General features: G+C 48.7%; 3 protein-coding genes across 3 annotated transcripts in view; 2 read left to right on the top strand and 1 right to left on the bottom strand.

Moving 5' to 3' along the window:
• Window positions 1-457: 457 nt before the first annotated feature.
• On the top strand, window positions 458-3,320 carry arl14ep (ADP-ribosylation factor-like 14 effector protein). Its single transcript, XM_079736218.1, has 5 exons — window positions 458-621; window positions 1,197-1,392; window positions 2,046-2,180; window positions 2,473-2,516; window positions 3,060-3,320. The coding sequence occupies exons 1-5, from the start codon at window positions 551-553 to the stop codon at window positions 3,286-3,288; spliced, it is 675 nt and encodes a 224-aa protein (XP_079592344.1). The 5' UTR covers window positions 458-550; the 3' UTR covers window positions 3,289-3,320.
• A 1,734-nt stretch (window positions 3,321-5,054) lies between these two features.
• Window positions 5,055-6,504, bottom strand: LOC307076164 (gonadotropin subunit beta-1-like; the record flags this gene model as incomplete). Its single annotated transcript, XM_079737047.1, is given in 5 exon segments — window positions 5,055-5,157; window positions 5,318-5,580; window positions 5,651-5,663; window positions 5,665-5,862; window positions 6,458-6,504. Coding segments are annotated over 5 exon segments (624 nt in total).
• Window positions 6,505-10,951: 4,447 nt separating this feature from the next.
• The window catches only part of kcna4 (potassium voltage-gated channel, shaker-related subfamily, member 4), a gene marked incomplete at its 5' end in the record, with an annotated part of 26,092 nt that continues 21,246 nt past the window's right edge, over window positions 10,952-15,797 (top strand). The window contains one exon of the mRNA XM_079737105.1: window positions 10,952-14,038. Within this exon, the coding sequence (XP_079593231.1) occupies window positions 10,952-12,961 (2,010 nt within the window). The 3' untranslated portion in view covers window positions 12,962-14,038. The remainder of the gene's footprint in view (window positions 14,039-15,797) is intronic.

The following is a 15,797-nucleotide window of genomic DNA, read 5'->3' as shown; positions in this document are numbered from 1 at the left end:
GTCTGCAGGAGGCTTCAGTATCTGAGCTGGTCCTACTGGTCAGATAGGGGGAATGCTGCTCCACATGTCGAACACCATTTCACACTAAATGTCTAAAGTAGGTGGATAACTGTTATCCATCCACCCTCCCTCCCCCCTCCTCGTCAGTGAATACATCAGTGGAAGGCTGTGTAAATATCCAAATGAATCGGTTCAATCAGCAACATGCACATAAAATAAAAACAATATCAAATACCACAGTGAATTAAAATCTAATATAGTTAATTTAAATCTGGATAAAAAGAAAGCGTGTGTTAGTAATGCATATAACATATGCATACTTAATTAGTTTCACCTCTTACAGTAGAAGGGGACGTTAATATATTGTAATATTTTAATGTCTCCTTATGGCCGCTGGATGTCGCTCTGACCGGTAGTGACCCGAAAGAGAAGACGGATGGAAGAAGAACCACAGGATATAAATACCGTCAAACACCACACGCCTCTATCAGCCCATCGTTTAAAGCCCTTCAATGTTCCTGTGATCCATCAGGTCCTGATTAAAGTGATCATGCCCGTTATCTGCGCAGCTATCGGCTGCAACAACAAGTTCGTCAAAGGCTCCGAAATCAGGTTCTATAGGTGAGTTAGGAGACGCGTTCCGTATCTAAGGGCATAATATTGCCTTCAATATTTTAATATTTGGTCAAAATATTTGCTAATAGTTTGGTTTTTTCCTTGTATTCCATACATATCATATCATTTATCCTTTTAATTGGTGTTTCTTATTAAATGTATGTGTGTTACTACTTGCTTGCTGGTAGTTTCATGATATAAAGCCACTTCAGGCTTCACACCTTCTCTTCTTTAGGAGGAACGACTTCTCTAAAATCAGGTGGCCAGGTCAGAGGTCACAGGTCACAGGTAACCAGAACCTGGTACTGACCTAGTGACCTGTGATCTGATATTAGAGAAGGTTAGAGGTTAAGCCTGAGAACCTAATGGTTAGATCTGATTGAACATTGTGGGATGAGCTTTTATTGTTCACAAAGTGGTCAGTTTCTACTACTACTACTACTAATAATAATAATATATGGCTACTGATGTATATTTATGTTCATGCTCTCCAGGATGGTTGGAAAAGCTTTAGTCCATTTGAATAATTCTAGAGATCAACCGCACACATGTACAGTAATCCAATATATCTCCAATGACAGGTTCCCCCTCAGCAAACCCCAGCTGGCCAACCAATGGGTGCACAGCCTGGGGATGAAGAACTTCCTCCCCACCGCCAACACCTGCCTCTGCTCGGAGCACTTCCGGCCCGACTGCTTCCGGGACTACAACGGGAAGCAGTTCCTCAGGGAGGACGCCGTGCCAACCATCTTCACCGCCGGCCACGACTCCACTAAGGTCTGAGTTCACTAATTAGTCTGATGAAACATTTAGACCATTAAGAAGACCCTTACCCACGGTGATCATACTCTCTTGATGTTTTATGACTGAAGAAGCACCTTGGGCCATAATGGCTACTATTAACTTCTCAACTTGTTTTATAAACTTGTTAAATTAACTTGTTGTATTTACTTGTTGTATTAACTTGTTGTATTAACTTGTTATATCAACTTGTTAAATCAATTTGTTTGATCAACTTGTTTTATCAATTTGTTGTATTAACTTGTATCAACCTGATGTATTAACTTGTTGCATTAACTTGTTGCATTAACTTGTTGTATTAACTTGTTGTACCAACTTGTTGCCTTAACTTGTTGCATTAACTTGTTGTACCAACTTGTTGCCTTAACTTGTTGCATTAACTTGTTGTACCAACTTGTTTTATTAACTTGTTGTATCAACTTGTTGTATTAACTTGTTGTATTAACTTGTTGTACCAACTTGTTTTATTAACTTGTTGTATTAACTTGTTGTACCAACTTGTTGTACCAACTTGTTGCATTAACTTGTTGTATTAACTTGTTGTACCAACTTGTTGTATAAACTTGTTGCATCAACCTCTCGTATTGACTTGTTGTGCTTGTTGTTTACCTTGCTGCGTGTCTGTGTAGTCTCTGCAGATCGAGCTTCGGAAGAGGGGGGTGGTATCCAAGGACACCAATCCGGCAGCTCGGCCGGTAACGCAAACCGGAGAACGGACAAGGGAGGGGGTGAACCTCCGTAGGGAGAAGAGAGGGGCGGTGAGGGTGAGAGACACACACACACACACACACACACACACACACACACACACACGAGATAGAACATGTTATATACACAGACACACACAAGGTATAACATAAAATCCTATGCATGGAGAAACGAGGGGCGGTAACACATGACATATATAACATCTATTACATGTTACACACACAAACACATAAGGTGTATCAAATGTAACACACATTTATAGCAACCAGTTGGAACGCTAAGACAATAATCTTGTGGCACATTGCAAATCCTTTATCTTTTAACGTCTTCTCTTTCTGTTTGTTTCAGGGAGGACGAGGAGGGCGGGGCGGAAAGTATTCAACCAATGAAAGGTCAGAATCAATAATAATGCAGTGGATTTATATAACGCCATTCTAAATACTCAAAGACGCTTACAGATTGAGAACAAAAAAAACATTCAAGTAAAATAGTAAGAAGGTAAAAAAGGAGGAAGGGGAGAGAAGGGAGGGATATTATGTAGTGAAATTGATCTAAAAGAGGAGGGTTTGAGGGTTTAATGCAGGGAGTGTGTTGGCCTGTCTGTTTAGATGAAGGGAGTGTGTTGGCCTGTCTGTTCAGATGAAGGGAGTGTGTTGGCCTGTCTGTTCAGATGAAGGGAGTGTGATGGCCTGTCTGTTCAGATGAAGTGAGTATGATGGCCTGTCTGTTCAGATGAAGTGAGTATGATGGCCTGTCTGTTCAGATGAAGTGAGTATGATGGCCTGTCTGTTTAGATGAAGGGAGTGTGTTGGCCTGTCTGTTTAGATGAATTTTTGGGGACAGAGTTCCATGGAGATAAACCTTAGTCGGGATGATCGTCACCAACATGTGATTTAAATCACGTCGTTGAGCTTTTCATCTTCTGTCCCCTGCAGACAGACGATGGGCCCCAAGAGCAAGCTGTACGACGCCAAGGGCCGTCTGATCTCCAACGGGAAGGACATGTGCGACTGCCTGGACGTGGACTGCATGGGTTGCTTCTACCCCTGCCCCGACTGCGGCTCGCGCAAGTGTGGCGTGGAGTGCCGCTGCCACAGGAAGTGGCTCTACGAGCAGGTGGAGGTCGAGGGCGGCGAGATCATCCGGAACAAATGTGCTGTGTGAAGATTCCAGAACGTTGTGGAACCTTTAGGGCCCAGGAGCACGGGGGGGGGGGGGGTCCTCGACCAAAACAAGTGTCTTTGAGTTTGTCACACTTTCAACACTAAAAACACCTCTTTTGTGCTGTATATTTCTAGTGTGTTGTATGAATAAAGATGAGTTTGTGATATCTGGTCTGTCTGCAATGGACATTTAAAATATAGGAGTTAGTTGAGTTTTGGCACATACAGTAAATGTTCTGATTGGTACTGCATAATACGGGGTATCTATTATGGTGTCAAGTATCAGAATAGCCATGAAATACAGATCTTAGTGAATAATAGTAATTCAAATTTAATTATGAAAGGGGAAGACCAATAACTAGTATTTGTATTTTTACATTTACTTTAATTACTATTCATTCTGTAAAAGGCTGTTTGCCACAACCTTGTCTTTCAATGAGCACTAGATTATGTCAGCTTTCCAGATCGGGTTTAAAATACAAAGACATCTGCCGTGTTATGAATAGCAGTGTTTAGTTTCGCCTTATGCAATCTTACAAGATAATCATTTACTCAGAATTCAGCTGTATAAAATATACATCCCCATGTGATTGGTTGAGGCGGCCAAAGGATTATTTTAAAGGCTTATAACTGGAGGGCTGATTGAGGCTGACATTGTCGTTGTTTTTAGAAGTGTTGTTTTCTAAGCACACAGTCTCACAGCTTTATTACTAACAACACATTGTATTTGACCCCAATTATGTGTATTATGTGTGCCCGTTATCAGAGAGGCCTTGGGGGTGGAGCCTCTTTCTGCTTGTCTCGGTGTCAGGACGGTGCTGGAGGCAGCAGTTAGCTTGTAGCTTCTCTCTAGTGTTTCCTTGACATCCTCACCACGTGCCTGGGGCTACGCCCGTGTGGGTCTGCACAAATTAAAAGTTATAAATACTCTCCATTCTTTTTTCTAATCTGATTACTGTTATACATTTTTAGAAACAAACACATTATGCAAATGGTTATTAAGACCTGGTGCAGCTGTACTGCCCGCCGTTCGGTCCATCCATTACCCCGTCATAATTACATTTCAGCTCCGGGGCTCGTTAGCGTCAGCCCCAACACAGGGAGGCAGCAGGAGGCTGTCTGCCGCCTAATAGGCTGCTTTACGGTGATTTGGGAGAGGTTACAAAACATCGTGGTACCCTTAATCTTTCCTTTGGCGCACTAATGACGATATATTGTGTTCTTTCAAATGACCGATGAAGTTTGGTCTGGCTTACTTTTAAAACCTTTTGCATTGCATATTTTAGGAAAACAATTTCTGCAAAGTCATCGTGCTGTCCCAACAACAGAGATATGATTTCTTTGAATTGACGGTTCCTCTGCTGACACAAAAGTCAAATAGGCGGCATTTATGAATTGCTGACAAGCTTTGCTTAAACAAGCTAGTATTATTGGACATCATACCACTGAAGCCTTAGGCCTAAACCAGTCAGATGAAAGCAATACATTCGATTGTTATAGTTTAACAATCAAATGTATTGCTTGCATTTGAAAACCAAAACAAGCAAGTCAAATCCAGAATCACTGGATCTATTAAGTATAATTCTTAATAAAAGTATTAAAGTATTATACTTCCAGCAAAGTAAAATCCAGCGTCACTGGATAAATTAACTATTATACTTGATTGTTAAATTGCGTATAATAATCCATTCATCCATCAATTGATCGAGTGATGCTGGATATTATTGCTTGTTTTGTTGTGGGAGGAATGGTGTTGGAGTCCAGAGTTCAGAGCTCCTGGACGGACGGGTGGTCTGGGGAGGGCAGGGGGGGTCGATGTATGGCCGGGTCCTTGGGGTCCCGGCCATACGCGCGGCCTCCATCCTCCATCCTGCACAACCCCAACCACAGGACGACACAGCTCACCGCACACCAATCACCAACCGCAACGCAATGAAAGAAATGTTACGTGAAGGCTTGTTTATTCATCACTGATCATTGTAGCGCCGACTGGGTACGATACACAGGGGGGGGGGGGGGGGGGTTAACACATCGGGACGTCCTGGAGAACTCGTTCACAGTCGGTGTTACTGCTCTGGCACAGGGAACATTTGCAGCTGCGTGCCACGGGGTAGGCGACGCCCTCCAGACAGCCCTCGAAGTGCTTCACCTCGTAGGCCCAGTCCCCGCTGCAGGTGTGCTGCTGGGGCCGGTCCCCGGGGTCTACCGGGTCCTGGGGACCAAAGCTCATTAGACGCGGCCTCCTCATTGGTTCACAATCCTTACCTTGAATGATTGTGGGGCCGGCACACGTCTGTGTGCCGGCCCCACAATCATTCAAGGTAAGGATTGTGAACCAAGAAGGAGACTCCTTCTTGGTTCACAATCCTCGGTTCGCTGCCTAGAGCAGCTGGGTGTTGTGCCCACCTCCTGGTAGCACTGGCCTTCGCACATGGTGGTGTTGACGGACTCGGTCCTGGCGCAGCTCTTCACGGCGATGGTGGTCATGGTCGGGAGGCAGGTGAATCTGCATCGCTGGCCGGCCCACGTCATCGCCAGCACTGCTGCCATGACAACCAGCTGCATCCTCGGCTCGCTGCAATACGGAGCCCGACCACAAGGGAGAGATCAGCCTGCACATCACACAGCGATCAGAGGACGGGTGAATGGCCTCTGGCACAGAGCCCGCACACTGATGGAGCTATGCAGGGTGAAGCCCTTTATTAACAAGCCTTCTACAGCAGTTTGCAGATATAAAACGGCTCTTATGAGCTGGCAAAGTGCAGGCAGAATGTTGTCTTTACTTTGACTACTTTCTGTCCTATTTTGTAGAGTTCTTCCTTCACCATCACCAGAACGAATTTATAAATTGTACACATTCTCCCATCAGATGAGGATGAATGCTTTAATAATGCATTGTCACACTTTTAAATGTTTTGCGAGACCTTTTGTTGAATATTTTATGTCCTTTTTCTCACTCAGTCAAACATGAAAATACATTATAAGAGTTTGCAAATTCAAAATATTCTACACATCTAGTGCATACATATAATCTAAAGTATTTAAAGGCCCTCAGCACCTATATGCATGTTATTTAATACTCTCATAAGCCCATTTAAAGAGGAATCTCTAATTGCACAACCAAAACGGACTAAAGATCATCTGTTCCCCAATCCCACTGCCAGACTCACCTCAGAGAGCTCTTGTGTAGTGTGCGTCTCCCCAGACAGCCCGTCATCTCCGAATCATCAGCGACGCTCTGGATCTTAAATAGTATTCCCTGAGAAGGCACTAATCCCTTCAGCCTTGGAAACAGGTGTCAGATACCTGCAGACAACGCCTTGTTTGTAGGTAACAATGTAAACCGTCTCCTCCAGAGATGGAAACAGAGCCGTGCCTCAAGGTCTCACCTCCTACACACCACAGGTCAGTATCTAAAGTCTGCCGGTGAAAGGCTTAAAGGAGCAGACAGCGGCCCACACAGCGACAGGGAGACCGCCACTGAGCTCTCACACAGCGGCGTTTGATTCAGCCCAGCCACAGACAAACACCGGATCAATGGTTTTAAGGAAGCATCGAGGCCATCAGGGATTAAACAGCTTCATTTGTCTCATGTTCTGCCATCACTTGCTCTAATTAAATAAAAACGCTTGTTTTCAACCAAAGACTTCAATGTGTTAATGTGTGGACTTGAACATTGCAACAACTAGGGCCCACTGAGATACTGTGCAACATTAAATATACTGTGCAAGGATTAAGAGATCACATGTTGAAGTATTGTCACTATCTGCTGAAATAAAAGATGTCATGGAGCAATAACAGGATCTGTCGATTAGAGCTTTGAAAACGGTATCGCCCCAAATACAAACATGCTTTTCTCTGTAGTACTCTGTGTACTTGTTGCTTCCATGCTGTGTGCAACATGCCTTTTCTTGAACATAGCTCTGCTGTTGATTCATAAAACCCTGCGGAGCGGCAGAGAGGAGCGGGTTCTCAGACACACGGAGAGCTGCCCTCCCCCTCGTCTCTCTGCTCCCGACCGAGCGAGCAGCTGGGGAGCGGCTCTCCGTTGTGTCCTCTCTGCTGCTGCACCGCGGGCCGGGCTGCCTGCAGGGAGGCTCCCCAGCGCGTGCCTGAGTGCTGCTGTGGAGCCTGCCCTGTGTCCACAGAGGGCCCTCCTGGCCCCCAGCGGACCACCACACCTGCTGAGGCCGGCAGGCTCTGGCTGTCTGGATCGTAGCCTCCTGGTTGCTGGAGGTGTTGCTGCCTCTTGTTGCTGCCAGTCACTGTTACTATTCTTCCATCGTATTCATCAATAGTTGACATTTTACTAAAAGTAAATATTTATATTAATTAGAATATCTCAAACATCTCTTTATATGAGATAACAAATTATTGTTATTTCTTTGGGTTTAAAGCGCAGAATCCATACAGTACATGGTGATTTACTGATCTACATGCTCTGTAGGGATGTGGATAATCCCACCTTGACGTGTATGTTGGCGTGTCTGTTGACGTGTCTGTTGACGAGTATGTTAACATTTATGTTGAACTGGAGTAGGTAGAAGGGTTCCATTCTCGACCAGATAATCCCAATAATCCAGCGTTCTTCCTATGATCAGTATTGTGGTCATGAACGTTGGCCTGAAACTCGTCGTGTTCAGAGCACAACATCCTGGGCTCCGTCCGGGTTGGAGAGGACACACGCGTGGTTCAGGTGCGGGATGGGGAAGAGCTCGCTACCTTAGAGGACGGCTGAACCAGACAGAACCAGCTGAGCACAACATGGAAAAGGTCTTAAGCTGCATCTGGATGGCATCGCTCATTCTGCCAGGACAGCTTCAGCATCAGGAACGGTTGTTGTCTTTCGATGCTTTTCCTCTTGCTGTTGAGTTTCTAAATCCTGGTCTGAGTTTCACTTTATCAGAACATGAGGAACATTTACATCCCATCCGAGCCATGAGCTCATCACCAGCTCTACAGAGAGGTCCCTGGAGAGCTATGGAGGGACTCAGGATCCGTTCAGGATTAATGGGATACTCTCATTACCCAGGACCCAGATCTGGTTCAAACCGGCCTGCAGGAGCAGATCGGAGAGCAGGTAAACTCGTATGATAACTCAGAGTAAAGCTCTTACCCTACAGCCCTCCATTAGGTCCTCACTGCCCCCCCTTTACCCTACAGCCCTCCATTAGGTCCTCACTGCCCCCCCTTTACCCTACAGCCCTCCATTAGGTCCTCACTGCCCCCCTTTACCCTACAGCCCTCCATTAGGTCCTCACTGCTCCCCCTTTACCCTACAGCCCTCCATTAGGTCCTCACTGCCCCCCTTTACCCTACAGCCCTCCATTAGGTCCTCACTGCTCCCCCTTTACCCTACAGCCCTCCATTAGGTCCTCACTGCCCCCCCTTTACCCTACAGCCCTCCATTAGGTCCTCACTGCCCCCCTTTACCCTACAGCCCTCCATTAGGTCCTCACTGACCCCCTTTACCCTACAGCCCTCCATTAGGTACTCACTGCTCCCCTTTACCCTACAGCCCTCCATTAGGTCCTCACTGCTCCCCCTGGGGCTGACGGAGTCGCTACCTACAGTGCACAAAGTGGTCTAATCAACAGGGATGTGTGTGTGTGTGTGTGTGTGTGTGTGTGTGTGTGTGCGTGTGTGTGTGTGTGTGTGATGTGTATGTATGCATTACCTCACATAAGCAATGCTGATCCCAAACAGATGAACAACATGCATTTGATTCTAGTTGTTGTGCGGTGGCCTGTAGTTTGTGCGTTGGTTGCCTGTAGTTTGTGCGTTGGTTGCCTGTAGTTTGTGCGTTGGTTGCCCGTAGTTTGTGCGCTGGTTGCCTGTAGTTTGTGCGTTGGTTGCCTGTAGTTTGTGTATTCATGCAGCACAACAACAGGCCTGAACGCAAGGAGAAAATAACAGATTTTCCATTCAAGTATTTTAGATCATTGAGCATCATTTCTGAACAGGCCCTTGTAGCCGGTGTGTCGCAGGGAGTTCATTTGATTGAGTTGATAAAACAGCGATAAGGACGCTGGGTTCAGCGTCATCCAGTGATGAGACAGGGCAGGGCAGAGGAGACTGCAGCAGAGTGCAGTGACCGCCTTCGGCCACTGGGGGATGATCGCACTCCGTCTGCGCTGCGGTGCATCCAGATCTTCAGTCTGCCGAGGGTCTTCATCACGCACAATAGAAGAAAAGGAAGGGTGTGTGTGCGTATAGGTAGGGCTAGACATATGTGTGATGCTCCGACCCACCGCGGGCTATTCCATAAGCGGGGATAAACTTTTATCCATCCTTTTGTTATCCTGGCGGAGCGGTCGATGGCACCTCGCTGCACACCTGCCCGCTCGGTGGGATCGATGCAGCGGTGCATGTGTCTGCGGTAAGGAGGGAGAGTGGGGAGAGATCCTGTTGAATTGAGAGGAGAAAGGACGTCGAGACGCCGCCAAAAGTGTCATCGTGGAGTGCGTCAGAGCACGGATGTGGAGTTGATATGTTAGCCGGCTGCCTGCGACGAGGGATTTTAATATTCCCAAAACAAGACGTGCATTTGGGCAAAGCGAAGAGCTGCATCCTCCCCTACCTCCAGCTTATCTTCGTAGGGGGCTGAGAGCCTCCACGGCCCTGTAACCAGGTGAGTACTGCAGGCGGGAGGCGGTCTGACAGAAGCGGGAGCATCTCGTGCGTAATGCATCTCATACCGACAGTACCTCCATGATGATGCTGGTAGAGATAACAGGCTGATCATAATCATACTGATCGTAATCATAATCATAATAATCATTATAATAATACTCATATATGAATCATAATAATCTCAGCATCTCGTGATGATGATGGAGTTGTTTGCGTCTCCTCTCTGAGCCGCCTGCTCCGCGCGGACCTCAGAGAGGAGCTCAGAGAGGAGCATCGTGTTGTCTCACTGCTCTCATCATGTTGTCTCACTGCTCAGAGAGGAGCAGCATGTTGTCTCACTGCTCCCATCATGTTGTCTCACTGCTCCCATCATGCTGTCTCACTGCTGCCATCAACTTGTCTTACTGCTCTTCGTCTCTATGTTCCCTCAGCTTTAATCGGAGGAGGAATAAAGTCCTTCCGAATCCCTGGAGGTGAGGATAACAGATCGGATTTTCTCCACCCCTAAAATGGCATCCAGGACTCCGGAGCCACCATACAAAACCTGAGAACGGCTCTGTGAACGGCTCTGAGAACGGATCTGAGCTCAGCGTCCGACTAACCCACCTGATGGGAACCGGAGGCTGAGCAGCCTTCTCACTGGCGGCCTGTTGATCCGACCAGTTAGGGACTACGAGGATAAAGGGCGTCACACACACAGCCGGCTACCCCCCCCCCCCCCCCCCAGTATAACACCTGACGGAGCTGGACGACACCACCCACCCTGCTAAGTGATGTTCGTGACGTCATAAACCTCGAGGCCTGGACCCTACTTATCATCCGGTCTCGTGTCATGTTCCAGATAACATGGACCTCTCCCCTCAGCGTCCCCTCCACTGAACCATCAGCCCGGTGAGGTCGACTCCCCGGGGCGTTGATGTCTGACGCGCCCCGCGTGCGTCCCGCTCAGCCTCAACTCTCCCCCCGGTTCCTCCTCCGTCGCGCGCAAGCCACTTTCTCCCGCTGAGCGTGCGGACCCCCCACGGGGCAGCATGGAGTTCGCCATGATCAGCGCGGACAACGGCTGCAACAGTCGCCTGCCGTACGGGTACGCGCAGCAGTCGCGCGCCCGGGAGAGGGCGCGCGAGGTGGAGCGCCAGTCGCGCGCGGCGGCAGCGGCGGCGGCGGAGGGTGACGCCGGTGGGGAGGGAGGGGGGGGCGGGGGTGGAGGGGGGGGTCACCCGTCTCACGCCGCCTCCTCCTCTTCCAACGCCAACAACAGCAGCGGCGGCGGCCCCGCCTCGCGCCACGCCCCCTCATGCGCTTCGCCCCCCCAGCAGCGGCACGAGCAGCACGCGCTCAGAGCGCGGAAGAGGCGACGCGGCGGTGGCGCGGGACGCTGGAGGAGGAACCGCGCGAGCCTCGGAGGGGACCTGCGCCACTCGGAGCTCGCGCTGCTGGGGTCCGAGGACGACGGCATGATAGAGGAGGAGGAGGGTGAGGGGGAGGAGGAGGAGGAGGAGGAGGAGGAGGAGGAGGACCACAGGGGGGGCAGCACGAGGGCGAGTCTCCTGCGCGCCATGGAGGAAGATGGAGAGGAGACGGACCGCCGGCCGCAGTCCGGATACGAGCCCGCGTACGGCGACGGCTACGGCTGCTGTGAGCGCGTGGTGATCAACGTGTCGGGTCTGAGGTTCGAGACCCAGATGAAGACGCTGCTCCGGTTCCCGGACACCCTGCTGGGCGACGCGGAGCGCCGCGTGCGCTACTTCGACCCGCTGCGCAACGAGTACTTCTTCGACCGGAACCGGCCGAGCTTCGACGCAATCCTATACTACTACCAGTCGGGTGGGAGGTTGAAAAGACCCGCCAACGTGCCGTTCGACATCTTCTCGGAGGAGGTGAAGTTCTACGAGCTGGGCGACGAGGCCGTGCTGAAGTTCCGCGAGGACGAGGGCTTCGTGAAGGAGGAGGAAAAGCCGCTCCCGGAGGACGAGTTCAAGCGGCAGATCTGGCTGCTGTTCGAGTACCCGGAGAGCTCAAGCCCCGCGCGCGGCATCGCCGTGGTGTCCGTGCTGGTCATCGTCATCTCCATCGTCATCTTCTGCCTCGAGACGCTGCCCGAATTCCGGGACGAGAAGGAGTACCTGCAGCCGCGCGGGAACCTGAGCCACGCGCAGCCGGACGACGGGGGTTTCACGCCGTTCAACGACCCCTTCTTTCTCGTGGAGACCGTCTGCATCATCTGGTTCTCCTTCGAGTTCGTGGTGCGTTTCTTCGCGAGCCCCAGCAAGGCGGACTTCTTCAAGAACATCATGAACTCCATCGACGTGGTCTCCATCCTGCCCTACTTCATCACGCTGGGCACGGACCTCGCGCAGCAGCACGGGGGCGGCGGCCAGCAGGCCATGAGCTTCGCCATCCTCAGGATCATCCGCTTGGTGAGGGTGTTCCGCATCTTCAAGCTCTCCCGCCACTCCAAGGGGCTGCAGATCCTGGGCCACACGCTGCGCGCTAGCATGCGCGAGCTGGCGCTGCTCATCTTCTTCCTGGTGATCGGCGTCATCCTCTTCTCGAGCGCCGTGTACTTCGCCGAGGCGGACGAGCCCTCCTCGCAGTTCACCAGCATCCCCGACGCCTTCTGGTGGGCCGTGGTCACCATGACGACGGTGGGCTACGGCGACATGAAGCCCATCACCGTCGGCGGGAAGATCGTGGGCTCGCTTTGCGCCATCGCCGGCGTCCTGACCATCGCGCTCCCGGTGCCGGTGATCGTGTCCAACTTCAACTACTTCTACCACCGGGAGACGGACAACCAGGAGGAGCAGCCCCCCGCGGTGGCGGAGAGCCTGCCCCCCGGGTGCCCCTACTGCCCCGACCTCCTGCGGAGGTTCAGGGGTTCTCCTTCCGGCTCCTCGCTGGGCGACAAGGCGGAGTACATGGAGATGGAGGAGGGGGTGACGGAGTCACTGTGCGGGCTGGACAAGAGCCCGAGCAAGGGGAACGGGACCGAGATCAACCGGAAGAACAGCAGCTCCAAGTCGGTTCAGACTGACGTGTGATGATAACAGAGATTACTTTATAAGACCTGTGTGCGCTACACAGCGAGGGCCCCGAAGCGTAAAGTTGGACTCGTGCGTCGAGATCACTGCAGAAGGCGAAGCGCGCATGATACCTAGAACACACACACACACACACACACACACACACACACACACACACACACACACACACACACACACACACACACACACACACACACACACACACACACACACACACACACACACACACACTATTCAGAATGTTTTGCCAGGTGGAGCATTTAAATAAAAAGCATCTAGGAATTAGATTAATTAATTAATTGATTAATTAACAATCACACGCTAGTCCGACTAGCGTGTGGGGTCGATCCGTTAGTCTAAAGGTTTCAAACTATGAGCCACAAAAGACCGGCTAATGCATTCGCACTTTATGAGTTGTATTTGTCAAATGGGAGATAGTTTTTGCTCATATGCAATAAAGTCAAATTTGTTTGCACTAAAATATATATATTTTTTCTGGCAAACGTGGTTGAGAGGCTGCAGTTAAATACAGAACCTCCAGACCCTCTGAAGGATGACATTGGAGACACATTCTAAACATCCGACTGAAACCAATTTCTGTTGTTCCATCTGAGAAAGCACACGACAGCCAAACACACTAGACTACAAGCACAGGGTGTGGGACCGAGGGACTGCAGGAGAGACCAGAGGGTCTGATGTGGTCCAAATCTATAATGAGAACAATCCGAGTTTAGACTTCATATTCATCATTCTAATCTAACCAGAGCTATATCCAATCAGATCCTTTCCCAACATTCATAATAGGCCAGAAAAAGCTTTTGAAGAATGGCTTGCAACGCCAGGTTTTATGGCCTATTCCCGCTGTGGCGCCAACATCTCTACCCGGTATGATGACCCTTTACGCGGAGCCCGATGGAGAGGAACGGCGACATGACGTCGTGGAAACTCGTTGGTTTGAGAACTTCATCCATCGTCCGATGGACCTCTGGCACAACGTTTCTTTTTTTTTTTACAAGAGGACAATGATTATCTCCAGGATCAAAGAGGTTCTTCGGAGTATGGATGTCTTCCAAGGTATGTAGCTTCCTACTGTACACATTCATCTCCACTTTGAGAACTACATGACGTGGACATTATGGTATAAAAATATCTTCCTATATCTAGGCTTAGAACATGAGTGTGTGTGTGTGTGTATGTGTGTGTGTGTGTAACGGCCATCTCGTGCCATTGAATGGTGAGCCATTACGCGTGCGTAATACACGCGTCACACGCCGATAACTAAGAGCCCCATTGGCCGTTTACGCACAAACAATACCTAATGTTTCCCAACTCAGGACGTTATGAATTGATTGTATTTCATTTCAAACACATATCTCAATATTGATTCTACCTAAAGTTTCAGAAATGTATTTTGATACTCGTTCGTTTGGTCCTGTTTTGTAAGGCGTTAAAAACTGGAACAAACTGCATTAATTATGCATTATGCAAATCCTTTGTCCACGCATGCCATGCAGCCAATAGTATTACAAAAGTGTACTATTACTTTACAATGTGTGCGTGGTTGATGACACCTGTAATGCATACAACCTGCAGAAACTGGGTTAGCATTTTCCATATGAAACACACACACAAACATTCTCACACCAGATACTTGTGTGGCACCATTTAGAGTGTTTAGACCAGGCTCTGTTTCATCCGAGGCATAATCCTATGACATATTATCATATTATCCATTAGATAGTGTTGAATCGTTTTTCAAGGCATTGAAGTGTAAATGTGGACCATATGGTTGTTTATTGATTAGAGAAACAGCAGGGAGTGAAAATTACCTTAATTTGCATACAGTGAATCGCACACATGTCAGTATATCAGCAGACATAACATGTCATAATTAACAGATTCAAACTTTTTGACTCCAAACCTGTACCTTGAATGAACCACTGTTGTCTGAACCAAATCTGATCTCTATCTTCTATCTTTCTTTCCTTCCATACTTAGTTGTTTAGATATATGTGGTAAACACACTCAGATTGAGCCATGATAAAGCAGTAGTCTCCTTGCTCCAGTGTGGCTCTGTCCCTCCTGCAGACCCAGTAGACGCGCTGATGAGAGGCTGGCGTTAACCTAAAGGACTGCCTCGGTTTAGCTCCAGTCCTATAATGAACCAGCCCTGAATGGTTGGGACACCTGATTCTGAGCCGTCCTCCAGCCTCTCTCTCTCCCGACCCGTTCCCCACCGGCTTGATTACATTAGCCGACTATAGGCGCGGGGATTGTGTTGCTAATCACACACATCATCAGGTCTCCGTTTCACTCTCACGCACCACAGCTACGCCCGTGGACGCAGCATTATGTAAGAGGTGTTGGAGCACAATTTGTACAATATGTTTTTATTCGATTATATTTGTTCAGCGTGGATATTGGTTTGTACTGTAAAGACCCACTGTTTTCTAACATTCAGAATACACACAGGGCTAATCATTGAAAACTAAATAGAGTAAATAGTTTGCCTGTGCGCACACAGCAGTAGATCCCAGACCACGGTTGATTATCGGCTGTCTCAGAGGACCAGAGATGTGGAGAGACAAACGGGGAGAAGCAGCCAAAGGGTTGACCTTTCTACCTGGAAGCTCTTTCTTTCTTGCTTCTCGAGAGCAGCCTTACATTCTTACCAACAGTTTACAATGAGGGTACATTAATGAATAGTTAATAAGTGTTAATTAATGCGGTACAAGCATTAGTTATGTAGAATTAGCAGGGTTAGGGTAAATGGATTAGGTTAGTGTGTTAGGAGGTTAGGGTTAGTGGGATATTTATCAAATAATGTATAAAT

Source organism: Pollachius pollachius (genome assembly GCF_949987615.1).
Source record: "Pollachius pollachius genome assembly, chromosome: 5".
Classification (NCBI taxonomy): Eukaryota; Metazoa; Chordata; class Actinopteri; order Gadiformes; family Gadidae; genus Pollachius; species Pollachius pollachius.
The sequence above is the reverse complement of the archived record's forward strand: the minus strand, read 5'-3'. Positions and strand labels throughout refer to the sequence as shown.

Excerpts from the sequence above, each read along its gene's own strand:
- arl14ep (XM_079736218.1), top strand. The coding sequence starts at position 551 with ATGCCCGTTATCTGCGCAGCTATCGGCTGCAACAACAAGTTCGTCAAA. Across the intron at positions 1,393-2,045 it reads CCGGCCACGACTCCACTAAG|TCTCTGCAGATCGAGCTTCG; the intron begins GTCTGAGTTCAC and ends GTGTCTGTGTAG. Across the intron at positions 2,181-2,472 it reads AGAAGAGAGGGGCGGTGAGG|GGAGGACGAGGAGGGCGGGG; the intron begins GTGAGAGACACA and ends TGTTTGTTTCAG.